The sequence below is a fragment of the Pleurodeles waltl genome, chromosome 1_2 (assembly GCF_031143425.1).
Source record: "Pleurodeles waltl isolate 20211129_DDA chromosome 1_2, aPleWal1.hap1.20221129, whole genome shotgun sequence".
In the NCBI taxonomy this organism is placed as follows: Eukaryota; Metazoa; Chordata; class Amphibia; order Caudata; family Salamandridae; genus Pleurodeles; species Pleurodeles waltl.
Window position 1 is genome coordinate 981,851,633 of NC_090437.1, and position 27,380 is coordinate 981,879,012.

Sequence of the window (27,380 nt, forward strand, 5' to 3'; positions counted from 1 at the left end):
GTAGTACCATCACACCCAGAGGGTCTGGCCACCACACAGCCCCTCTCCACTGCGCCCAAGCCCTCCTAGTGTGGTTCTGCAGGACCACCTCGGTCCAGTTGGAGGGAGGATTCAATTTCATCTCCCTCATTGGCTTTCCATCACAACGGACAAATGGGTTCTGCAGCTCATATGCAAGGGCTATCCCCTCCCCTTCCAGTCTTCTACTCCCTCTATCTATCCGACAAAAGAACGGCTGATGGAGGACCATTTGGTTTTGCTCCGCGAGGAAGTTAGGGCTCTCTTGGCCAAGGGAGCCATAGAAAGGGTCCCGATGTCAGAAGTAGGCAGTGGTTGTTATTCCCTCTACTTTCTGATTCCCAAAAAGAACAAGGGCCTTCGCCCTGTCCTGGATTTAAGGGACGTCAATCTCTTCCTGAAGAAGGAAAAATTCAGGATGCCCACTCATGCTCAGGTCTTGTCTGCCCTAGATCAAGAAGACTGGATGGTAGCGTTGGACTTGCTGGACGCATATTTTCATATCCCCATCTTGCCATCCCACAGGCGTTACCTGCTGTTCAAGGTGGGCCACGAGCATTTTAAGTTTACCATGCTCCCTTTCGGTCTCGCCAGTGCCCCTCGGGTGTTAACAAAGGTGATGTCAGGGATTTCAGTCTCCCTCTACCTCGATGATTGTCTGTTGAAGGCTCCCACGCCCCAGGCTCTTGTCACCCATCTCCAGACAAGGGCGAACCTCCTGCACTCGCTGGGGTTCACTATCAATGTGCTGAAGTCACTGCTGACTCCCTCTCAGAAGCTCACTTTCATCTGAGGTGTTCTGGACACAGTGCAGTATCGGGCCTATCCTCCCGAGCAGTGAGTCCAGGATATTCAGGTTATGATACCGATGTTTCGGCCTCTATCCTGGATTTTGGTGGGACAGACTCTGAGGCTGCTGGGACTCGAGGCTTCCTCTGTCCTATTGGTCAAGTACACCAGATGGCATATGAGGGCTGTGCAGTGGGACCTGAAGTTCCAATGGGCACAGCATCAGTGGAATCTTACCAACGTGGTTCAGATCTTGGAAGGAACTGCAAAGTATCTGCAGTGGTGGTTAGTGAATTGCAATTGGGTCAAAGGAAGACTCCTCTCCTGTACCCAAACAGAGCTCACAGTAGTGACAGATGCGTCACTTCTGGGATGGAGCGCCCATCTGGGAGAGGTGGAGATCAGAGGTCACTGGTCTCAGACTGAATCCGGGCTTCATATCAACTTGTTGGGGCTTCGGGTGATCCGACTAGCATTAAAGATATTTCTTCCTGTTGTGAAAGGGAAGATAGTGCCGGTGTTCATGGACAACACTACCGCAATGTGATACTGCAACAAGCAGGGCGGTGTGGGGTCGTTGACCCTTTGTCAAGACGATCAGTCTCTGGACATGGCTGGAACAGCAGGGCATAACCCTGGTGGTTCAACACCTCGCAGGTTCTCAAACGCCTGGGCGGACGAGCTCAGCTGAAAATGCTTAGCGGATCACGAATGGTATCTCCATCCAGAGGTGGCGCAAGGACTCTTTCAGCAATGGGGAGAGCCTTGGTTAGATCTGTTCATCTTAGAGAACGGGCAATGTCCGCGGTTTTGCGCGTTAGATTTTCTAAGGCAGGTATCGCTAGGCGACGCTTTTCGACACAAGTGGAGTTCAGGCCTCATGTACGCCTTTCCGCCCATACTACTCCTGCTCAGAGTTCTCAGAAAAATCAAGAACGACTGGGCCCAAGTAATCATAGTGGCTCCAAGTAATCCTAGTGGCTCCGGATTGGGCATGGAGAGTCTGGTATCCAGAGCTTCTCAAAATGAGCATCAGTCCTCCAATCAGGATGCCTCTGCGGGAGGATGTTCTGTCACAGCAGCAGGGGAAAGTTCTTCACCCGAGCCTGTCAACTTTACGGCTTCATGCGTGGAGATTGAGTGGCGACAGTTGATGGTTTATAACCTCCCTTCTGAAGGTTGTGATGTAATTCTGGCAGCCAGGCATCCCCCTACTAAGTCGATTTATGCCTGCCAATGGAAACGTTTTGTTTCATATTGTGCAGAGAGGGCTATTGATCCTCTTTCTTCTCTAATACCCTTTTGTTTATTTTATCTTTTGCCCAACTTGTTTCCTCTTTAGGGACTCTTAAGTGCTACTGTGCCGCCTTATCAGCTTTTCTACGCTTGCCTGATCAACCATCTTTAAGTCTCCTACAGTACAAAGATTTTTGAAAGGGCTTGTGCATTTATTTCCACCTGTGCTTTTTGTCATGCCCCAGTGGGATCTTAACGTTTTCTTACCTTCCTTATGTGAGCTCCTTTTGAGCCCTTAAATAACTGTCCTCTCCGGCTGCTCAGCTGCAGGCTTTCTTTAAATCTGCCGTATCTCACGATATATCCTGACAAGGTAGTATTAAGAACTTTCCTCCCCAGGGTGGTGCCCTATTTCCATCTGGGTCAAAATATCACCCTGCCCACCTTCTTGGCGCCACCGCATCCATTTAAGGAAGAGGAGCGTCTTCATCTGCTAGACCCAAAAAGAGCGTTATAGTTCTACCTTGACCACACAAAAGGCTTCCGGGTGGATGACCAACTCTTTGTGGGGTACGTTGGTGCAAAGAAGGGTCGGGCAGTACAGAAACTGTCCATTTCGCGCTGGGTTGTTCTCTGTATAAAGATCTGTTACCCTTTGGTCAAGAAGCAGCCTCCAGAGGGCTTGAGGGTTCACTCTGACAGAGGGAAAGCTGCTACCACTGCGTTAGCTCATGGCGTGCCGGTGCTTGATATCTGTCAAGCAGCAACGTGGGGTTCCTTGCACACGTTTGCTAGACACTACTGCCTGGATAGCCAAGTGAGAAGGGAGGGGCATTCCTGGTATGGAATATATCCTTAACACCCACCACCACGAATTATAGCTTGGGTATCTATTCTAAGGTAAGGAATCTGCAGCTAGAAGTCTCTATCAGATGAACAAGTTACTGACCTTTGGTAACAAATTATCTGGTAGAGTCCCTTTTTAGCTGCAGATTCCTTACACCCACCCAAACCTCCCCGCTCTGCGGATATATTTTTATATATATATATATATATATATGTGTGTTTTTGGTATTTTTTGCCTTTCTTAAAGGCATGTAATTTTTTCTTTAAACAATCAAGGGAAAAAGCTAAACTAAATACTGTTAGTTCTTCCATGACTGCGCTTCTGGTGTGGAAAGTTGTGGGAAAAGAACTGACGTACACGCGCCAAGGTGGCGTCTATATAGACAACTTTGACGTCATAGATGGCTCCAATGACGCTGACGACGCCACGCAGAGCCGAACGACGCACGCGGATCCGAAGAACACCATCTGACGGCGTGCGAAGGCTACTGCTCAGCAGAAAAATTACAGATTCGAAGCTGATGCCAGGGAATTCTAAGGTAAGCAATCTGCAGGAAGTAGATAAATAAAGAAGCATATGGAATCTGTGTTAGCAGATGTTTGAGATTCTTGTGAAACTGAGCAGAGATCCCTATTGTGATAATGGAAGTTTATTGCAGCCGGTCTATTAATTTCCCATCTTCTTAATACAAAACAAATGCAATAAGAATTTAGACTATAAAGGAATCTTGGTCTCCATTTGCCAAATCTGATGATAGTAAGATAGTCTTTTTTTTATGTATTATCACAGAGCTTATGTTTTGGTTGTTAAACATTCGAGTCACAGAGAACAATGAGACATCCTGTAGATTTTGGTTAAGCCAGCCATGCTCACTTCACTATTCAGAGGCACCTTCTCAAGTAATTTTGCCTTGCTTTTACATTTTCATAAAAATATTGCCTGGACCCCGATGTCAAGATTGAAGCTTAGTGTAGTAGATTTAGGCCAATGGATTTAGTTAGCATCATCTCCTATTTGTGAGGCTCCTACATACATATTGTTGTGAAATATTTAAACAATAAAAAAAAAATGCAGAGGCACCACCATCCAAAAGAACAAAGTTCTGTATCTTGAGTTCTATTGCCTATGATAGATGGGTTCTCTCTAAATTGTTGTGTAATACTGACCCACCTTTGCTCACAAATTCCCTGATATTGTGATGCCTGCTCGTCTGTATCAAATTGTTGGCAGTGAATGGGGTGATTAGACTGTGCCATTTATGTGCTGTGTGTCACTCATGCAGGTTTCCATGCAAAAGCAGTGTAACAGTCCACAACACCTGCTGTGGCGTGATGTAATGTACAACATTTCCAGGATCTCCAATGCAGCTGCAATATTTTAAAAATGTTCTGAAAGAAGGCAATAGCAACTTGTGCGGTTATTTCAGCTCTCTATTGTAGACTATTATGGCGATTCAGGGTTTCAACCTTTTCCGCAATAACACCTACTTGTGTTGAGTGAAAATTACCTGTATGGAGACCACTTAGAAGTCAATATATTTTGTTAAATTTAAAAGTACTAGTGATAACTTTATTTGGGTTCAAGGTCTTCTTGCAAGATATTTATACACTGTACATGTATTAACCGTAGAATTACTTGTAACACCCTGCTATGAGAGCATAAGATATGAGGGGGAAAAAATTGTAAAGAGCAGTAGACGTCAGAAACAGATTATATGTTCAGTATCATGGTGTAATACATTATTGCAAAGTAAGCAGGCAGTCGTGATTACAAATAAAGAAAATTTAGGAATACTGCGAGGTGCATTTTCTGTACGCTGGCATAAGAGTAATTTTCGAATGTCTATTTTCAGAATTTATGGTGGTTTATTATTTTTGTTAAAGGTAAGAGTCCAGCTGTACTCAACTGGGTTGTGTTGTGCCTTTGGGAAATAATTCAAGTGGTCAAATATTGTAGCTAGGACCTTAATCTCTTTTGTTGGGTGACTGACAAGCTACATCTCTAAAACATTTAGATAGTCATGTCCAAAATCACTTCACTTGGTTCTTGTTGGTGCTTGGAAGTACCTAACAATCCTTCCGTTTCCTCTGAACAATTTTCACTGTTTTGCGTTCTAGGAAAACTGAAATGAAGGGGAAATATTTTAGTTTTTTCCAAATTAATTAGGTTGGAAAAAGTAAATGAAATGGCTGTGACTACCTGCTGAGGAGATTCCTTTACTGCTTCCATGAACAAGTGCCAGCTGTCTATCGCATGGGGCTAACATGAAGTGAACTTCCAAGTGTAGTAGACATATGATGCATAATGCCATGAGAAGTGTATGAGTAAGGGCAATGCCAGTAAATGGGAAGAAAAAGAAGAGCATGACACGATTTTAGGACAATACAGCTGTCTAGTTAAATAAGACTTACTGTGGGCTTACCAAGCTACAGAGACTTGCAATGCACACATTGCTTACCATTGTTTGACTTAATTGTCACTTGTTTGCTTGCGTCTTGTTGACTTTCATTGTTCCAGCTTGTAAATCATGTTTCTCCTTCCCCTGGAGCATAGATTTCTTAACATCTTATTGGCTGGCTTCCGTCTTATTGCCCACTTTTAGGGAACCACTTTTTTCTTTTTGGCTTAGCACTACCTATATTTTCAAGCTCTCTCCCTTTTATGCTTCTGTCCCTTCAACCCCCCAAAATACATGCTCCCATGCTTTTGTCTTGAGTATGTGTTCTCTTTGCCAGATTCCCCAATGCTCCATGTTGCTTCTACTTTGTGCTACTTTTCTTACCCCCTTACCAAGTCTTTCTAACCACCCTGCTCACTTCCTTATATCACCCCTCATGCTGTCCCCCAGTTTTTTCTTTGTTTTGTTGAGACAACAGCTAATTGTTACCAACCTCTCTGCCTTAGTTAAGAAAAATAACACATGATAAAGCTTTCCAACAACAGATTCCTCACCTTAGAATAGTCTCCAGGCTCAGACTACATCCGTAAGTTGTGTGGTGCCTATATAGGCACCACCCTGACATTTCCTACACCAGCAGAACGGATCCGGAGAGCTACCTTGGTGACTTTTTGGCCACTTTTTTCAACTTTTTTTATAGAATATTTTTTTAAGCTTTGCTCCCAGTGTGCTAGGGCTATTTCTCCCAACAAACCCATGCTGTTTGTCATCTGAGGAATGACATTTGTGTCTCTGACCCACACTTGGTTTTCCTCTGGTTCCAGGGGTTGGCCCTGCGCTGACTGCAAGTCAGTGCACCTGAAGGCAATTCACCAGCTCCTGATGAAGCTCCTGATAATGTGGCAGAAGTAGGCTCCATGCCGATCCCAGTCCCAAGGGAGATCTGGAGGCCATTCCTTGAGTTGTTCTTGTGTACAATTGTATTCCTACTCCAAGTCCTCATGTTGAAATTGGGTAAGTTGAAGAAGGACAAGAAGTCGTTGACACAATCTTGTGCTTCTCCTAGGCATATGTCTAGACTCCACCAGGGAAGCTGACCGCTGTGTTTGGCTCTATGGTTCCCTGAGTTTCTTGGAGCCACTCCTCCGCAACTGAAGGAGTTTTACAAGCCCAGCTTCTCAGTCTTTGGACCTATGACTCCTTCTGGCGTGTCTGCAGGCCCCACAGAGCCAAGATGTACCTTTGCTTGTTTACCGTTGGCGGGTTAGACGTAGACACCATCTGAGCCGTCTGGATCTGCCTCCTGATACAGACTGAGGCCAACACTAGTGTTTCCACTGTTCAAGCCCCAGTCAACACCATCACCGTTCAAAGAGGAACGTATTCTTCTTTCCTACTCTGAGATGGTGCCGCCTCAACTCTGTTTGACATAGACACCAGCTGCCCCAGGAGAGGGTGTCGGGGATTGATGTAGAGTTAAAACCTCCTGGAGGTCGACTCCTACCAGGAAGAAAACTGGTATTAGGAGTTAGATGACACCAGTGGACTGGACAGCTCTCCAGTCACTGGCCTGGTCACTCCTCTTGGCCCTGCCATGGAGGAAGGTGGATCATTTGTGACCATAATGTGCAGCAGAGGTTCTTGCCCTGCAGGTACCCTCCGTTGAGGTCAAGGCCATCATTTTGAAAGAGGTGCTTCAACCAGGGTTGAGTTCTGTAGAGCCACTGCACCCCTTTAATGAAGCCCTTAGCAGTGTTCTGCTGGGGGCATGGGTCAAACTCTGCAGGGGGGCTCCAGTGCATAGAGTGATTGCCCAACAGCCTTAGCGAGCCAGCTTGCCTTCCTATCCCAGCTTCCATCTCCCGAGAGCATGGTGGTGCCTGCCTCAACTGATAAGGAATCCAAGAGGAAGGATACTTTTGGGAAGAGGATCTTCTCTTCTGCCACTTTGCCATTACAGTCGGTGAACATTGCGTGTCTCTTGGGCTGATAATCACATGCTTTTTGGGATTTGGTTGCGCAGTTGCTACCCATGCCTTCGAAGTGGGCTGGGCCATCCTGAGCCAAACATTGGTTGATGTCAGACTCAACGAAGCCCACCATTCAGAGTGTGCCAGACACTACTGATTCATTAGGCAGGGCAATGGCCTATACTTTGGCACCCCTGCCTCCACTTCTGGTTGCGGTTCACTGAGTTTTCAGGGGATGCTGGATCACCTTTGATAGGGATGTCTTTTGATGGCTCCCCCCCTCATTGGCGACAAGGTTCACATGGCATGTGAACTCTTCAAGAGAACTGAGTCAACTGCCAGATCCCTTGGCCTCTCCCTGGGCTCCTGCCAACAGCATCACTCCGTTCAGCCCCTGCATGTGTCGGTCGAGGCTCCTGTGGGGGTCCGCAATACCTATCTCATCCCCCAAGACAGCAAGCTTCCCATTCCTTTCGTTGCTGGTGACGTGGTACCTCCATGCAGCAATCCCACCCTCTTTAACGCAGCAACAGGTACCACCTGTCCCAAGGGAAAGCAATGACTTCAGGAAAGTATGTACTACATATTGCTCGGAAGGGTCATGGCCAGTGTTCCCTCTAACTTTTTTTGTCTGTGTGCGAAAGTGTTACATCTTTGTGCACTGCAACCAAGGAGGCTATGTGCACCAGGAAATGATCATACATACAAGAGTTATCTGGGGTTCCACTTTATGCCAAACAGGCATGTACTCATGTTTCTTTATTAGTATTTGTTATGCTAAACATGTTTATAAACCCACATTGTGGGTTACTTCTTCTGTGATATAGCTTTTCCCTGGCATTTATCCTGCACGAGAGGTAGAGCTATGCAAGCCTGGAAATTCATAGGGAGGGTTGAGCCAGTCATGATCCTTTGGAAAATCCCGCAAGAAACGATACAGCAAATGGCATGCAAGAAATATGGCCAATACTCTTTCAAATTTAAAAAAATAAATAAAGTTATTTCATTAATAGTTGCATTTCAAGTTGTTTGTTGTACAATAGATGACAGCACAGCAAATTGAGAATGCAGGGTTTGAAACTATAGGAATTTGGGAGTAAACTGCCACAACCCTAAAACATAACACCTGACTGTTTCATTACTCTGAATATGCAGCATCAGATTGTAACCCCAAGAACCATTCTTCAAAATCACACCAGGTTCCTGAGACCATACAATAACAATAGAGTATGTGGTGTACCACAAATCTACTTTCCCACCATCAGTATCTAGAAGGAGTGTTTCAACTTGTCTCCGTGACCCTATGTGCATGTGCGGTGGAGTTGAGGAGGATACAGGCAACACTATGGTGCCATTCCGACAGTGCCAATTCAAAGGGAGTCCTTACAGTATTGCACATATGTATAAGTACTTTATGTGGACTGAAACTGGTGAGGAATCTCTAAAAGGGGCATGGCAAAAGAAATGTAACTAAGCATCTGTTACAAGAGGTTATGGCTGGAAACATGTGAACCGGAATCCCGGAAGCACTTGGGTATCTTTGGGATTTTTCTGTTACTACATCCAGGCTTAATACAACATTGGACCTGCTCCTCAAACAAGCCAGACCTATTTGCCAAAGCATTTTGCTGTATCACACAAATGAGTAGCAATGATTGTATTAAGATACTGTGAACTGATAATGTCTGCCCTTCACACCAGTGTTCTCTGCAGTCTCTCACGATGTTACACTCACATCCTTTTCTCCCTGTGCTTTTTGAAATCCTCAATATGCATATCTCACACATCATCTCATTCCTCTTGTACGCCATTTTTTCACTCTGTTGAACATACTTCATTTCACCACCTCTACTTCAACACTCCACACACACACACACACTTTCCTGCTGAAAGCGCTGCATTTTGTTTCTTATTTGGGAAGTTGTTACTCTTCCACCCATTTTTCCACAGTTGGCATACACATAACCATCGCTCTCTTTGGTTTGCAGAGAAGCCAGCATTGGAGGTACATGTAATCTGAACAACTTTAGGACTCACTGACAGGCACTGTGAGAAACTGGCACTGCATCCTGCTTTAACTACGGCGCTCTCAATCACATCCCATCATAATCACACATCCATAGTTTCTACTCAGTAAGACACATGGATGTGACTCAGTTCACAGTATGCACTGTACAAGTGTCACATATATTGCATTAAAAACTGCAAATACACAATGTGTAAAACCTCATCCTCTCAGGTAATGCAAAATGGAATTATACGTGAAGCGTTCATGCATAGAAGAGTATTTTATTTGAAATGGGAAGGTAATGGAGTGACTGATGTAAGAATGTGTGTATTTCCAAAACACTTGGATTTATTACTGTATGTACTGTACAGTTATTATGAGTGCAACATTTATAAAAGCAAACTGTGGTCGTAAATGAAACAAACGGAAAACTTTATATCTGATAGAGACTTCTAGCTGCAGCTTCCTTACCTTAGAATTCCCTGGTGTCAGCTTCGAATCCGGAGTTTTTTGTGAGCAGTACCCTGCGTGCGCGCCGGCGGACGGCGTCGTTCGGATCCGCGTGCGTCGACCAGCTCTGCGTGCGTCGCCAGCGTCGTTGGAGTCGTCTATGACGTCACAGTTGTCTATATGGACGCCGTCTCGGCGCGCGCACGTCAGTTCTTTTCCTTCCGCGCCGGTTAAGTGCAGTTTCGGAAAGAGCTACCCTGCTTCGACAGTTTGTCGACGCTTTTTTGACTGTTTGGAGTCATGTCTTCGAGAAAGACAGGATTCAAGCTGTGTGGTGCGTGTCATCGCACCATGTCGGTGACGGATCCGCACCGAGTTTGTCTTTGGTGCTTGGACAAGGACCACGATTCCACCTCGTACTCCGATTGTCGGGCCATGGCGCCGAAGGCCTTGAGGGAGAGATCCCTTAAGCTTCTTGCGGCCCGACATTCGTCTTCGGTCGGCGCGACTCCGCGGAGGTCACGTTTCCGCAGTAGGAGGAGGTCGCGGCACCGCTCCCGGAGCCCCAAGTCCTCTTCCTCGCACTTGAGGTCATCGGAAGGTAAGAGGCACAAGAAGAAGAAGAAGAAGTCCAAGCGAACTTCGTCTTCTCCACGCCCGTCGACCGACGAGGCGTCTAGGGAACGTCGACGTTCCGAGCGCGGTTCTGCGGAGCAGTCGCCAGGGTCAACTCCGCGTCTTCAAATCAGCTTGGGCAGAAGATGTTTTCTTCCTCCAGCCTGGCATTGAGGTCTGTAAACACCTCTTGCCTATTGGGCCGTTATTCCCATACTTTATGGGATACGGTGGTGCAAGTGCTGCCCCAGGTCCCGGAGGGCGTGCGGGACACTCACCCAGGCTGTAAAGGATGGGAGAGATGCAGCCAAGTTTACAATCCGGTGTGGCTTGGATACGACCGACTCGCTGTGCAGAGCGATTTCATCATCAGTGGCCCTTCGTCGCCACGCCTGGCTACGTTCCACTGGTTTTTCAGGGGATGTTCAGTCCAGCTTGATGGACATGCCCTTTGATGGCTCTCGCCTTTTTGGCGAAAAGGCAGACTCCACGCTTGAGAGGTTCAAGGATTCTCGAGCCATGGCCAGATCCTTGGGCCTTTCAACGCCGGCAAGACAGCAGTCTGTTTTTCGGCCCTTCCGAGGCTTCGGGAGGGGCGTGGTACCACGCCAGCCACAGTTTAGCCACCGTCCTCAGGCTTCACAGCATCCCGGAAGAGGACGTGGTCGTGGTACCATCAGACCCAGAGGGTCTGGCCAGAGGTCGGCCGCCACACAGCCCCCCTCCACTGCGCCCAAGCCCTCCTAGTGTGGTTCTGTGGGATCACGTCCGTCCAGTTGGAGGGAGGATTCGTTTTCATCTCCCTCACTGGCTTTCCATCACCACGGACAAGTGGGTCCTGCAGATCATACGGAAGGGCTACTCCCTTCCCTTCCAGTCTTTCCCTCCTTCTATCCCTCTGACAAAGGAATGGCTGATGGAGGACCATTTAGCTTTGCTCTGCGAGGAAGTTTCGGCTCTTTTGGCCAAGGGAGCCGTAAAAAGAGTCCCGATATCAGAAGTAGGCAGTGGTTGTTATTCCCGCTACTTTCTGATTCCCAAAAAGAAAAAAGGCCTTCGCCCTATTTTGGATTTAAGGGACGTCAATCTCTTCCTCAAGAAGGAGAAATTCAAGATGCTCACTCTTGCTCAGGTTTTGTCTGCCCTAGACCAAGGAGACTGGATGATAGTGTTGGTTTTGTAGGATGCGTATTTCCATATTCCCATCCTGCCAAGCCACAGGCGTTACCTGCGGTTCAAGGTGGGCCACGAGCACTTTCAGTTTACCATGCTTCCTTTCGGTCTCACCAGTGCCCCTCGGGTGTTCACAAAGGTGATGGCGGTGGTGGCAGCTCATTTGCGCAGGTCAGGGATTTCAGTCTTCCCCTACCTGGACGATTGGCTGTTGAAGGCTCCTACGCCCCAGGCTCTCGTCACCCACCTCCAGGTGACGGCGGACCTCTTGCATTCGCTGGGGTTCACTATAAGTGTGCCGAAGTCACACCTGACTCCCTCTCAGAAGCTCTCTTTCATCGGAGCTGTTCTGAACACAGTGCAGTATCGGGCTTATCCTCCCGATCAGCGGGTTCAGGATATTCAGGTTATGATTCCGATGTTTCGGCCTCTATCCTGGATCTCGGTGAGACAGACTCTGAGGCTGCTGGGACTCATGGCTTCCTGCATCCTGTTGGTCAAGCATGCCAGATGGCGCATGAGGGCTCTGCAGTGGGACCTGAAGTTCCAATGGGCACAGCATCAGGGAAATCTTACCGACGTAGTTCAGATCTTGGAGAGGACTGCGGAAGATCTGCAGTGGTGGTTAGTGAACTGCGAGTGGGTCAAGGGCAGACCCCTCTCCCTTCCCCAACCAGATCTAACGGTAGTGACAGATGCGTCACTTCTGGGATGGGGCGGCCATCTGGGGGAGGTAGAGATCAGAGGTCACTGGTCTCCGGCGGAATCCGGGCTCCACATCAATTTGTTGGAGCTTCGGGCGATCCGGCTAGCATTAAAAGCATTTCTTCCTGTTGTGAAAGGGAAGGTGGTGCAGGTGTTCACAGACAACACTACCACAATGTGGTACTGCAACAAGCAGGGCGGTGTGGGGTCGTGGACCCTTTGTCAAGAGGCTTTACGTCTCTGGACATGGCTGGAACAGCAGGGCATGACCCTGGTGGTTCAACACCTGCCAGGTTCTCTGAACGCCAGAGCAGACGAACTCAGCCAAAAATGCTTAGAGGATCACGAATGGTGTCTCCATACGGAGGTGGCGCAAGGACTCTTTCAGCAGTGGGGAGAGCCTTGGTTAGATCTGTTTGCCTCCGCAGAGAACGCGCAATGTCAGCAGTTTTGCGCGTTGGAGTATCCAAGGGGGCTATCGCTAGGCAACGCTTTTCGTCGCGAGTGGAGTTCAGGCCTCCTGTACGCCTTTCCGCCTATACCACTTCTGCCCAGAGTCCTCAAGAAAATCAAGAACGACCGGGCCCAAGTAATCCTAGTGGCTCCGGATTGGGCAAGGAGAGTTTGGTATCCAGAGCTTCTCAAAATGAGCATCGGTCCTCCAATCAGGCTGCCTCTTCGGGAGGATCTTCTGTCGCAGCAGCAGGGGAAGGTTCTCCACCCGAACCTGTCAACTCTGCGCCTTCATGCGTGGAGATTGAGCGGCGACAGTTGATGGTTTATGACCTCCCTCCCGAGGTCTGTGATGTCATTCTGGCAGCCAGGCGTTCCTCTAAGTCGATCTACGCCTGCCGTTGGAAATGTTTTGTTTCTTATTGTTCAGAGAGGTCTATTGATCCTCTTTCTTCTTCTCTGTCTAACATCCTTTTGTTTATTTTCTCTTGCCCAGCAGGCTTCCTCCTTGGGAACTCTCAAGGGCTATCTTGCAGCCTTATCGGCTTTTCTTCAGTTGCCTGATCAACCATCTCTGTTTAAATCACCTAAAGTGCAGAGGTTTTTGAAAGGGCTCGTACATCTGTTTCCGTCTGTGCCTTTCGTTATGCCCCAGTGGGATCTTAATCTGGTTCTTACCTTCCTTATGTGTGCTCCTTTCGAGCCTTTGCATAACTGTCCTCTCCGGCTGCTCACTATTAAGACAGCCTTTTTGGTGGCAATTTCATCTGCCAGGAGAGTAAGTGAGCTGCAGGCTTTATCTTATAAACCTCCTCATCTCATGATATATCCTGACAAGGTGGTGTTGAGAACTCGTGCCTCTTTCCTTCCCAAGGTGGTGACCCCTTTCCATCTGGGTCAAAATATCACCCTGCCCACCTTCTTTGCACCACCGCATCCCTCTAAGGAAGAGGAGCGTCTCCATCGACTCGACCCAAAAAGAGCGTTATCGTTCTACCTTGACTGCACTAAAGAGTTCCGGGTGGACGACCAACTCTTTGTGGGGTGCGTTGGTGCAAAGAAGGGTCGGGCAGTACAGAAGCGATCCATTTCGCGCTGGGTCGTTCTCTGTATAAAAATATGCTACGCTTTGGCGAAGAAGCAGCCTCCCGAGGGCTTGAGAGCTCATTCCAATAGGGGGAAAGCTGCTACCACTGCGTTGGCACGTGGTGTACCGGTCGTGGACATATATCAGGCCGCAACGTGGGCTTCCTTACACACGTTTGCGAAGCACTATTGCCTGGACAGTCAGGTGAGGAGAGAGGGGCATTTTGCCTGTTCTGTCTTACAGGACTTCTTTGTATAACATTTTTTTAAAAAAAATCTCCTTCAGACCCACCACCATGGGTTATAGCTTAGGTATCTATTCTAAGGTAAGGAAGCTGCAGCTAGAAGTCTCTATCAGATGAACAAGTTACTTACCTTCGGTAACTAGGTATCTGGTAGAGACTCTATCTAGCTGCAGATTCCTTACAGCCACCCAAGCCTCCCCGCTCTGGGGAATTTTTTCTCATGTACATATGTGTTTATGTGTATATATATATATATGTATATATATATATATATGTTTCATTTTGGCAATTTTTTGCCTTTCTTACAGACATGATAGTGTTTTTCTCCAAACAGTCAGAGAGGTTAAAAGTGTATTGGTTGGTTCTTCCATGACTCTGTGCTTCTGGCGCGGGAAGTTGTGGAAAAGAACTGACGTACACGCGCCGAGATGGCGTCTATATAGACAACCGTGACATCATAGACGACTCCAACGACGCTGGCGACGCACGCGGAGCTGGTCGCACGCGGATCCGAACGACGCCGTCCGGCGCGTGCGCAGGGTACTGCTCACAAAAAACTCCGGATTCGAAGCTGATGCCAGGGAATTCTAAGGTAAGGAATCTGCAGCTAGATAGAGTCTCTACCAGATACCTCGTTACTGTAGGTAAGTAACTTGTTCTTTAGGTTGAAGGGAAGCCAACATGAACCAAGAGGTCGACAAACATTTTCTACCTGCTCAGACAGTGGTGCTGCAGTTAAACATAATGTTATTGTTATCTGTGCAAAGTCCTGACCAAATTCACTTTCCAGTCAAAAAGTACAATCCTCCGTCATTGCCTGCAGTGGCATGTAGCCCAGGTTTCTGCATATTGTGAAAAGACCAGGTAATAGGAAGTAGCTTAGCAATGATACTATGACCTTTGGCGCAAGGAAGGAGAGAGGCCCCTTTAACTGCTGTTGGGATAGAAAAATATGGAAGTTTATATTGATTAATGGTCCCTGGTGCCACTGCCCCTGCTGCACCAATGTCTAGCTACTCCCCTGGTAATGACAGCTCATGCACACTACATAGAAACAGTGAGCTGGTGCCCCTAAAAGAAAATGTTACATTTAGTGTTCTGCAGATGTATAGCTTCCATTTATGCAGCAGGTGCAGCGACACCAGGGTCCAGGGCCAGAGATTTCAGCTCGCCAGCCGGCCTGTGCACTGATGCACAAAGAATGATCAGGCTGATCTTTATCCACGAGTGGAATGGCTGGGACAAGAAGAGCAGAATCACTCCCTGCAGGAGCATCAGCTGTCACTTTAAGCAAAACATTATTACCAGTCCTTAGAGTCATGCCTTTGGATGCCAGCCATGCCAATTAGTCCATAATGCATTAATCAGAGATGCCACTGCTGCCTGTATGCCCCTGTAGCTGCTCCCGTATCACCAAAACTAATGTAGCAAGTGACGTGCACGGAAGGAAGTTGCTGCGCACCTTTTGACCCTCTGCAGCCTCTGCACTTCTCTTCACAGTGAAATTCTCCTCCACACTAGATTGCATCCGCTTCTCTCTGTGGTTTGCGAACACACAGTGACCTTTGTTTTGTGCATCCCCCATTGGTGAAAGCAGCTGAAAACTGTATTTTGCAAAATTTGTGAAGTGTGTGCGCTTTCCAATCTAGATTGCGCGCTCAGGAAAGTTAAGGTGCAAGGGCACTCACGTGCGCACCTTAAAGGGAACACTGGTCATGCCCTAACTTTACTGGAAACCTTGCCACCATCTCCAGATTGCTGACATACGACCATCTCTTTTTGCTGTGTCAGGAAGTGCAGGCTCTGTTGGCGATAGAAGCCATACAGAGAGTGCCATAATCAGAACTAGGACCTGGTTGTTAATACTAATGCTTTTTTTGTGATAGTGTGGTCGAGCAGTTAGGCTTATCAGAGGGTAGTGCAAAGCATTTGTTGTACACATAGGCAATAAATGTCCAATTATTCTTATGTAACAAAAATATATTTTGTTACTTAATTTCTAGAACCTCAGTTTGCAGGTAAGTACATTTGCAAGTAAGTATCCAACATCTGTATCAATACCACTTTGTTTCAGTTTGGCGAGTTAAATGGTTTTCAAGAAAATGACAAATATCTGTTTTTAAAAATAGAGACAGGTCAATTTTCAGAAAAAGTTCTAGGGAGAAGAAAAAGTACAGTTTTTGAATTAAGTATTGAACTTACAGTTCCAGTCCCCGAGGGTTAGGATGTTCTTCGGTTGGGGTTCAAGTTAACCTCAAACATCCACCACCAGCACCATGGGGCAGGCGGCTGAGTGCAGAGGTCAAAGTTTGTCGGGTTTCCAGTGGAATCCTATGGAGACTGGGGGCACTCAGGATCAGGCCTGCTTGCAGGTAAGAACCCCCATCTTCGGAGGGCAGACCTGGGGGGTTTAGAGGAGCACCAGGGAGGCCACAGGTCAGCACTAAACACACACCCTCAGCAGCGCAGGGGTGGCTGGGTGCAGAGTGCAAACTCAGTCAGTGATTTCCTATAGGGGGACCCCGGGATCACAAAGATGCTGCAGGTGAAATCCAGGGGGGGTGGTTCCAGGAAACCAAAGGCTGGGCAAAAAGAGGGCCGCCTTCTGGACCTTGCTGCACCGAAGGTCATATTCCCTTTTACAAGGGGCCTAACTGTGTGCCAAGGGTGTGCCCAATGGGGAATCAATGGTACAGTTTTGGGAAAGTACACTGGTGCTGGGGCCTGGTTAGCAGGATCCCAGCACACTATCAGTCAAGTTAGCATCAATATCAGGCAAAATGTGGGGGGCAACCATGCCAGCAAGGGCACTTTCCTACATCCTACACTAGATCTTTGCTCTCAACTCCTTTGTATGGAAAGAGAAATTCAAGGTTCACATTGGCTCAGGTTCTGTCTTCCCTGGATCCCGGAGACTGGATGGTAGTGTTGGACCTTTAGGACTTGTATTTCCATTATCCCATTCTGCAGGCCCACAGGTAGCATCTGTGGTTTATGGTAGGCCATGAGCATTTCCAGTTCGCTTTGCTCGTCTTTGGCCTCACTGGTGCCCCATAGGTGTTTACCACAGTAATGGCAGTACATCTGTGGAGATCAGGAGTCCCAGTCGTCTTTCCCTACTTCGATGACTGGCTGTCTAAGGCAGGCTTACACCAGGCAGCCTTCATCCACTTCCAGACTATGGCGAACCTCTTGCACTCAGAGGTTCACTATCAATGTGCGGAAGTCACGCCTGACTCCCTCTCATACACTCCCTTTCATTGGAGCCCTTCTGGGTAACAGTACAGTTCCGTGCCTACTCTCTGGCATGGATAGTCCATGACATTTGGGCTATGATTCTGATGTTTCAACCTCAGTCCTACATTTCGGTGACTGACTGAAGCTGCTAGTTCTGATGGCATCCTGCTGTTGAAGCACTCTTGATGGCATATGCAGGCTCTGTAGTGGGTTCGGAAGTCCCAGTGGGCACAACAGCATGAGAATGTCTCCGATCTGGTCCAGATTTTGGGGGAGATGTCAAAAGATCTGAAGTGGTGGATCACAAACCACAATTGGGCCATTGACAGAGATGACAATAGTGACCAATACCGGTTGGGGCTGTCATGTGGGATAGGTGGAGATCCAAGGACTCTGGTCTGCAGCAGAATCCCAGCTCTACACCACCTTTCTGGCACTGTGTGGGCTGTCCGCTTCGTATTCAGTGCCTTCCTTCTGTCCATCACAGGAAGGCTGGTTCAGATGGTGACGTCACAGTACAGCCATTTGGTATTTCAGCAAACAGGGAGGGGTGGGGTCGTGGACCCTTTGCCAGGAATCTTCACACCTTTGGATTTGGCTGGACCTCTGGGATATGTTCCTGGTTGTGCAGCATCTGGCAAGATCTCTGACCCCGAGGGCAGAGAAACTCCGCTACTGATACCCTGTGGATCATGAATAGCATCTGCAGCCGGAGGTGGCACAAAGTCTCTTCCAAGAATGCGTAGAACCTTGGCCTGATGTGTTCACCACTGCCCAGAACTTGCACTGTCAGCACTTCTGTGCATTGGAGTTTCCAAAGTGCCTCTCGTTCTGAGGCATGTTCCATTTAAACTGGAACACGTGGCTCTTGTATGCCTTTCCATTGATATCCCTCCTGCCCTGAGTTTTCAAGAAGATCTGGACCGATGAGGCCCAAGTCTACAGTGTCTCTGGATTGGCCAAGGAGATTTTTGTATCTGAACTCCTGAGCACGATCACCTGTTATCCGATCATGCTGCCCCTTTGAGAGGATCTCCTGTAAAAGCAGCATGGCAAGGGTCCTGCGCCTGAATCTGCACACTCCACTGTAATGTGTTTAGATTGAGCAGTAACAGTTGAGTGGATTTGATCTTCCTCCTGAGATTTGTGTTGTCATCGTGGCAGCCAGGCAACGCTCAGCAAAGACTGTATGCGCCTGCCATTGAGATATTTATGTGGGTTGGTGTTCCTCCCGTCATGTTTACCCACTATCTGCCTCCTTGTCAGAGGTGTTACTGTTTGTGCAGTCATTAGGCATGCAAGACCTTGTTTTGGGCACCGTTGAGCATTATCTTCTGCCATCTCAACTTCTTTGCATTTGCCGGATAAGCCCTCACTGTTTGTCACTCTTTAAGACACGTTTTCTCAAGACCTTAATTTGTCCCTGATATTTCTTATGGGTTTCCATATTCGAACCCCTACATAACTGTTCTCTAAAACTACTGACCCCTAAAGCGGTCTTCATAGTGCCCATTCTTTCGGCCAGGAGGGTTAGCAATCTTCAAGATCTTGGGGTTTATCCTCCATACAGCAGCTTCTACACAGATAAACATGGGCTTTGGACTTATTCCCCTTCCTTCCAAAGGTAGGTTCCGGGTAGGCCAAATCATCACATTGCCAACATTTTTTTACTGCACCCTATTCTTCTAAGGATGAGGAAAAGCTCTACCGTCTGGATTCAAAACTAGCTTTTTTTTTTTTTTTTTTTTTACATTGTTCATACTGAAGACCACCAGTTGGCTCAGATCTTCATCAAATTCACTGGAGCGAAATGGGGCAAGGCTAGACAGAAGAGAACAGTCACCCGGTGGATTGTACTTCACATTAAGATCTGCTATGCATTGGCTAAGAGCAGCCTCTTGAGAGCTTGCTGGTCCATTCCTGCTAGGTCAAGGCTTCCACTACTGCTTTAGTGTACGGAGTGCCTCTCCTCGACATCTGCCAAGCTGCTACTGGACGTCCCTCAACATCTTCTCAAAGCATTCCTGCTTAAACAGTTGGGTCCATTAGAACAGGCATTTTGCCTATTTGGTCCTCCAGAACTTCCAAGTTTTAGCCAGTTAGAAGACCCACCAGGTATTGCTTTGGTATCTATTATAAGGTGAGAAATCTGAAAGAAGTGTATCAGAAGAACAAGTTACTTACCTTTGATAACGCCATATCTGGGAGAGGCTGTATTTAACTGCATTTCCCTCACCCTCTCTTCCATCCTACCCGCTCTGCAAAATAGTCTATTCACCTTGATGCTCCTATTAGTTTCTGCACACCTCTTCTACATCATTCAGTTGTGGCTCTGCGTTTTTGGTGGAGAAATAATCATGAAAGAAACTGTCAGTGTGCCGGGGCGGCTGCAATATAAGAACCTCACATGTTAATTTTGATGCTGAGCCGATCAGTGCAACCTACCGCCCAAACAATGTACTGCTGAGGATTTTTCTAATCCAGTCTGACGCCTGGGAAATATTCTAAGGTGAAAATCTACGGTTAGATAAAGTCTCTAACACAAAAGGGGTTACTAAAGTAAGTAACATGTTGGATTGTGCTGCTTCAGTTCCATAATTGGCCACCTAGAAAATTATGTGGCTGACCGCCTTATTTTGCCATGGTGCACACCATCTTGCCAATACTGCACAGCATTGCCAAAAGGCATTGGCAAAGCAAGTCAGTCCCAAGGATGAGACCTATTGGCTTTGCCACCGTTGTTTCTCTATTACCTACAGAACCCACTTGTTTGCTGCAATGAACATTAGTTTGAAAGGATTGTTTAAATCCCTCTTGTAACACTCTCAAAATCCTAAACACCAACATGTGTGCACTCCTTTTATTTTTTTGGCTTTCACACAATCCTTCATTGTACCTCTTTTTCCCTCAACTTACTTTATTCGTCAGTGTTGTCTCTCAAAGACTTTTTGTGATGTGAAATGTGTGCAGTCATCGCGCTCCTGTACAACAACGGGTGGTAAGGAACTGGAAATTCTGGGAACATTTCTGATTTGATACTGTAATGTTTTGGGGAGACTAATTAGTTTTGTTTTGAAGATGTTTTCTGTACAATTTTAAGCATATATATTCATTTTTTTTAATTTTTTTAACCTCCAGTATTATCCAAATCAACTACTGCAGGTCTTCGTCAGCAGTACTTATCTTTTTCATCGGCCTAAAATCTCCATTCTTAGCATTTGTGCAAAGAACAAAAGGGTTGGAATACCCCTGCTCATCCTCACAAAATTGGCGCCCCAAATCAGCTTGGGAAGTGGCGATAATAAGAAATTAATAAAGTCTCCATTTTCGTAAGTGGAGTACATGTGTTAATGTGTTGTAGAACATTATGCTTATAGGGTTGAGCTGATAGGAGGCACACTAAACGTTTTTTTGCTCCAGTCACTGAGACATATTTTGAAAGTATTTCCAATAGTCTCTATAAAGTGATGGGTTGAAGCACTACTGAACAGGAATATTAAATGTTTAATTAAGTGGATGCTCAGTTGTGAGAGAAGAAGGCAAATGTACTGTACTTTTTGTGATTCATAGAACACTAGCCAGAAACAACTAAAACAGGAGCGTTTCCGGTGTTAATATTGTGCTTTTTACTAACTGTGGTCATTGTGATCTTTACTGTTCATTGAGGGTATCCATAAGATGGGTTATTCAATAAGCAGAGGAAAAGATGGCAATGGTAGCAAACTGTTCTTTTGGAAAACTGCACATCACATAACCACAGGGAGGATTATTGTGAGTGAAACCTAATATACCCGAGTGGTTTCTCATTTAAAGACCAGTTCTTTTATCTGTGCCATGCAGAAATCAAAACAGCTGTTCTAGATAAGAGTAAATATTTGTAAGTTCTTAGAGAATTTGGTAATATTATTTACTATATCTGATAGAGACAACTAGCCGCAGTTTCCTTATCTTAGAATTCTCACCCAGATGTCAGACTGGATCCGGAAACTTTTCTTCAGCAGTACCTCTGCGCGTGGGTAGAGGGCGTTGAGCGACTCAGCAGCGTTGTGGTCCCCAAACATGATGTCATTGGAGTCCATATATTCCCTCCCTCCTACGTGCTGACTTCCATTTCTTCTTTTCCGTGCAGCAATGCGGATCTGGTGTCTCATAGTACCTCGGGCCCTTTTGGCCTTTTCTACACGACGTCGGGTATTTAGTTTAAAAATAACTATCTCTACCAGTAAATAGTGTAGATGCCTTCTGGGTTAAGCCCTGTGGATCCTGTTCCCTGCAAATGTTGGCCAGGGATCCTCATTCTGTCTGTTTGTGGTGTCTGGGGTCTCCTCATGACGCCAACGACTGCGATACCTGCCATCTTCTGAAGCTGAAATCTTTGAGGGAGCGTTGTATGGAGCTCCTTGTGGAGCGGGCGGACAGGTCCTCTTCGCGCCAGCGTTGCAGTCAGTCTTCATCTTCGCGATCCCGGGAGCGCTCCAGGAGCTGTTCTCTGATGGTTCCGACGACCTTGGTTGCACCCTCGACGTCTCCAGGTAGGTCTTCCCAGGCGCTTGCACGCTCTTCGGCGCCTCCGCCTCCACGTTCTCCTCCAGTGGAGTCTGCGCCCAGGTCGACCCCTTCTCCCGCCAATTCCCGGCGCCGGGGTGACTATGGACCAAATGCGATAGTATTATGCGTCCTTTCATTCTATCTTTTTTCCTTCCCGTCCTTCTGGAGCACCTTCGGGCCCTATGGAGGTGGTGAGTGTTTTGGCAGGGTCCTCGCCAACAGTTTCCACCTCTGTGCCTGTTCACACTCTTGAATACGACTTCGGCGTTGGGTTGGTGCACAATCTCGTACGACCTCCTTCGCCTGATCCCCTTGTCCCGACCCCCCACACGGCGCAGTTGGACCTATCAGCTCTGCTCTATGCGCCTAAATTGATATCTCCTGAGTCAGACAACAGCGCTTCCGAGGAACCTTCCCCCACTTGACATCGGTTGACGCCGGGTACTTTAAATGGGGATTCTGTGCTGGGCCCACTTTCTGACACCCTGGTACTTCCTCATGCTCCCCTTCTGGGTGCCATTCCAGGTTCATCCTCGGATTGGGTGCTTGATTTGGGACATGTTAGTGGTCTAGACTCCTCTCCACCATCTAGTCTGATGTCGTCCCCTGGCTTGACGACGGAAGCCAGCACTGCCTTCACCGATGTTTTGCGGCTGGTGTCTGATGTTTTGGACTTGCATCTTCCTATGGTGCAATGATCACTGACACCGAACCAGTTCTGCCTTTTTGCGAGGCTCTCTACAGCATCCTTCTAGGTGTCTGGACTCAACCTATCTCTGGTCCTTCGGTGGATCGTTCTGTTTCACACAGGCAGTCCCGTTGTCTTCGCCACCACCCTACCCATCGGGGGTTTGTTACTCGCACTGCTTTAGGCATTCCTGCTCTGGAACAGGTTCCACCTACTTTGCTGCACATGGACTCTTGGCAGCTGGATGCTGCTGGCAGGAGTATTTTCCCCTCTTCTAGTGCCGCTGTTCGTTCCATCAACACTTTGTGTGTTGTCCCTTTTTCCCCATGCTCTTTGGGACTCTGTGGAACGTTTACTCCCATCGCTTTCTGATGATATTCGCCCTGCTCTGATACCTTGGATTAGAGATGGTCAACAAGTGGCTCGACTTGCAGCTTGCTCCGGATTCTACTGATTTCACTCGACAAATCATAGCTGCTTCTGTTGCCATTTGTTGCAGGGCTTGGTTGGCGGCTTCCAGTTTCTCATGTCCATTGAGATGCTCTCCTTGATATGCCATTTGATGGCAAGTCGGTTTTTGGGGCGCGTGCAGATTCTGCCTTGCGTTGTTTCCGTGAATCCAATGATGGGGACTAGTGTCCTTCCTCTCTTGTCGCACATCCTTGTCTGTTAGGATTTTCTGTGAACTGTCCTGTTCCTCTCAAGTGTGAGCACCCTCACCACTTCTGTACTGTGCTGGCATTTATTCAGTTCGTTGAGTCGTTTTGTTCTCATATTTTGGTTGCGCTTTTGTCATCCACGTTGGATCTTTTGCGCTTTCTTTGGTGCATACAGTGCCTTTCTTTTCTGCTTCTCCTTTCAGCAGAGCAGTGGTTCCGGAGCATATCGTGTACCTCGGTTGGTGCAGCCTTCTTTGTTCATGGGGTTGCTTCCGCAGCCGTAACAGTATGGTCCTCTATGGTTTCTTGGTGAGTTTCAACTCTGTTTTGTTTGCCTTAGGTGAGGCTTCGCCATGATTGGTGTGTCTCGACTTTTGAGACAGGCAGAGTGCCCTTTTCTCATTTGGCCTGATTCCTGATGGTAAGTCTGCTTTTGCTTAGTCCTTTTCTACCATGGTTTATGGTTTTTCTTCTGTTAGACGTACTGCCCCCTTGCCTCTCCTTTTATTTACCCTGGGCAATTTACCCTTCATCTCTGTTGCTAAGAGATTGGGTTGGAAATTTGCTGTTTGAGCTTTTGGTAATGGATGCTGTTTTACACAGTTCTCTTGTTCTATTTCTCATGTGGCCATATATTGTTGTACTCCTTCGGGAGCCAATCCTTGCCTACTTTTGGTATGTTCCTTACCTCTGGTTTCCTACCTAGGAAGGTTTCTTTTCCATATTCCATTTTCTGTTTTTCCTCTGCTACGGGCTCATACTGTGCTTGTTGCAGGTACAGGCTCCCCTGGACAGGGGTTCACTTCCTTCCACTGATGTCAGGAGCTACTGGAATTTAGTGTTCACTGTTGCTTACGTTTCTTCCCGGGCCATTTTGCTCTAGCTCAGTGATTGTGCTTTCTGCCTTTCGAGGCACTGGCTCCCCATTTCATCTAGGAGCTGTAGCTCAGGGGTCAAGTCTTGTGCCTTTGGTGTTATAAACCCCCATGCATCAAGGGTTCATCTCCCCCCCCCCCCATAGTGTCAAGGTACATTTAGGTTTCGTTTACGGAAAAAAAAAAAATCTCTAGCGTTTTGATTTTATACTGTATTACTGTGCTCATACGGTACTCTTCTCTGTGGTTTTTTTTCCTCCGTCCACATCCTACGCTGGGCCCTCCCCATGCTAATGTTCACAGGTTCTTGCTTTCTCAGGATGTCCTGTTTTTTTTTCTCGTACTCCCTCTTGCAATGCATTTCCTCTTTTTCGCCCTCACAGATGGTCTCCTTTATTCTTGGATTTCCTTCCCGGTGACACTTTCTCTTTAGCCTCCACTCCCGCCACACTTCACTATGTGGGTTATGGTGCTACTTCCACTACTGTCTTCCTCTGGGTTTACAACTTGCTTGGTGCTCTTTAGTCCCTCGCCTTCATTGTTCATAGTGATGGCCTGGGAGGTGTTATGCCTTTTGGGTCCTGTTGTCGGTATACCTTCCATTGTTTGGTATTTCACGGACCACATGAGTTGGTCCCCTTCTTGGCATGCTTCCAGGGTTTCTTCCGTAGTGATTTTGACTATTTGGTCATTCTTACCTGTCATTACTCCTGTTGGAATTCTTCACCACACTGCCTTCGGGATGGTGCTTTGTTTTTCTCTTACTGCTGTTGTTCTTGCTACCTTGCATGTTCACTATTTTTTTTTCCTTGGCATGGGCCATGGTTGTCTTTCCATGTCTTTTTTCCGTCCTTTGGGGCCTGTTCACAGACCCTCATTCTTTTAGACCTTTTGTCCCTTCAAAGGTTTCAGATGCCATATCTTCCTCCCTTCATGTTCCTTGCGGGGTGCCATGACTTGGTGTCTTTGTACTTTTACAGAGCTCTAGCTTAGTGGCTAGGTCTATTGTTTTGGTGTAGCAGGCTATCCCTCTCCAGGGGTTCGCATCTCACCAATGTTCTTAAATTTTAGTAGCCTCCTTCTGTTGTACTCTGTGCTTCCTACTGCACAGTTCTTTGCCTGGATTATTCTGCCTCCAGTTTCCCTGTGAGCTGGTTTTCTGGCCTCCATTTCTGCTCTGAGTTCACACTGGCACGTCCGCACCTTTTACCTTGTCGTTCCGGTTCTCTTTCAGTGCTCTCTCCTTACCCTGCCTGGTGTATGTCTATACAATTAGCTCTTGCGCAAGACCTTCCTGGTCTTTCCCAGTTTCTTGTCCCTTTTGGGCCTGATGCTGTTTCTTTGCTCCGTCTGAGCCCACCATTGGCTCTTCATTTGCTTTTCTGTCTGGAGTTGTCTCTTACATGTTTTACTTCACGTGTGTGTTTTTCTGGTCCCCCTTACAGGGTTTCCTTTCTTTATCCTGCTGGTTTGTTCACAGGGTACCTTCCCTCTGGGGGTGGTTGCTGCCTAGTCTCAGGTGGAGATTTTTCCTTCCCAGCCATACCTTAGTTTTTCCCCAGTGAATTGTGGTTCACTTGTCTCGTATCAGTCATTTATGTTTTTCTCTCGCCACTCTTTCTCGTGACCCGATTCTTTCTTTGTGCTACCGGGTTGTTCTTGTGAGACTGGTGTGGTCCGTTCGCGTCCCTCCACTATGGGTTGGGATTGCTTGGGTATAATTCTCTAAGATAAGGAATCTGCAGCTAGTTGTGTCTATCAAATGAACAAGCTACTTAACTTTGGTAACGCCTTATCTGGTATAGACACAGACTAGCCACAGATTCCTTATTAACCTACCCATCCTCCCCGCTTGTGAACTCCGTACCCTTCAGACTCGCTTGCGGTGGTTTTGGATGTTTTGCTGTTCTGCTATGTCTCAGAACGTCTTTTTTTTCTTCTGGTTGGTATATACACTATTGCACTGTTATTCTAGTCTATTGCCAGTTTTTCTGAGGCTCCTTGTTGGTCTGCGGCTTCAAGTCACCGAAGAAACTGACAGCGCGTCAGAGTAGGGAATATATGGACTCTGCTGACATGTCCAGGGACGACGTCGTTGCAGAGGCGTTGGATGCCCTTTACCGACGTGCAGAGGTACTTCTGAAGAAAAGTTTCCGGATCCAGTCTGACCCCTGGGGGTAAAATTCTAAGATAAGGAATCTGCAGCTAGTCTGTGTCTCTACCGGATAAGGCGTTACCGAAGTTAAGTATCTTGTTCTTTTGTGCTTGCCATGTATTATGGCCTCACATAGTGACCTAATGTTGTAACTTTTCATTTTGCAGATCCTGGAGCCTAAGATGTTTCGTTATGCTCACAAATTAGAGATTCAGAGAGCAGATGGCATATTGAGTCATCCATCACCTTTGCCTCACCTCTATTCAGTGTCATATTACCAGCTCTCAGAGGAATTGGCAAGGACCTACCCTGAGTTAACACTGGCTATTTTCTCAGGTATGTGTGTCACTTGGAAAATAAATATTGCATTTATGATTTTTGATCTTTTGTTAGTAAAATGTTTTAGTACAAAATGCCACATTAAAGACACTGAGAAATCAATTAATGCAGATGTATTTTCCATGTGATCTACTAGTTCTACATCAAGAAATGCAGTAAGTGATTTTTTTTATTTTTAATTGGAGCATGATGACCAATACGGAAAGCATGAAAAAGTGCCTTTTGGCAATTAAAGCAGTTTTTGATTTGAGTATGACATTTCAATCTGACAGAAAAATTCAGAAGTATAGGCATTGGTTAGTGTAAGTAGTAATTTTGATGTCCAGCATGCCTTTGAGTTTGAGCTGCTTCCAGAAACTCCTAAAATCTGGACTGCTGATGCGATAGACCCCAATCCTAATTATTATGGATTTGCCAACTGAACTGCGTCCATATCCTTAACGTAGTCTTCAGTCAGTCACTTCATCCCTCGCCTTTTCCCAAAACTAGAATGATTCTAAAGTTACAGGACACTATCCTGTTGCTATTGAAAGACTACACGGACACCATCTACTTATGAAGAACTTAAACAAGCATTTGCAATGCAGTGGGTCTTGCATTAGCTCGAGTTAGAGCTATTAGCATTGTAAACTCCTAAACGGACGAGTCTTGCCTCATAAATTGAAAATTAAAAGTAAAACAGTTTCACATAAGTGAGCCGATTCACAGCGCCATGTCCACCATGAGCATCAACGTGTAGACACCTAAAAGGAAAAGAAGTTTGCTTGCTGTCAAACTTAACGTCAAAAGTGCAATTAGCCATGTAACAGAGGCAATGGCCAATGTGGTAACAAAACCTCCCCAAGGAGGGACAAATGTGAACCATTTACCAATGTCATCAAATCAG

At 46.8% G+C, this 27,380-nt stretch overlaps 1 protein-coding gene across 12 annotated transcripts in view; it reads left to right on the top strand.

Moving 5' to 3' along the window:
• Window positions 1-27,380, top strand: part of FRYL (FRY like transcription coactivator) — a 1,894,812-nt gene that overhangs the window by 899,130 nt on the left and 968,302 nt on the right. For all 12 annotated transcript variants that reach the window (XM_069201557.1, XM_069201569.1, XM_069201550.1 and 9 more), the window contains one exon: window positions 26,323-26,491. In XM_069201557.1, the coding sequence (XP_069057658.1) occupies window positions 26,323-26,491 (169 nt within the window). The remainder of the gene's footprint in view (window positions 1-26,322; window positions 26,492-27,380) is intronic.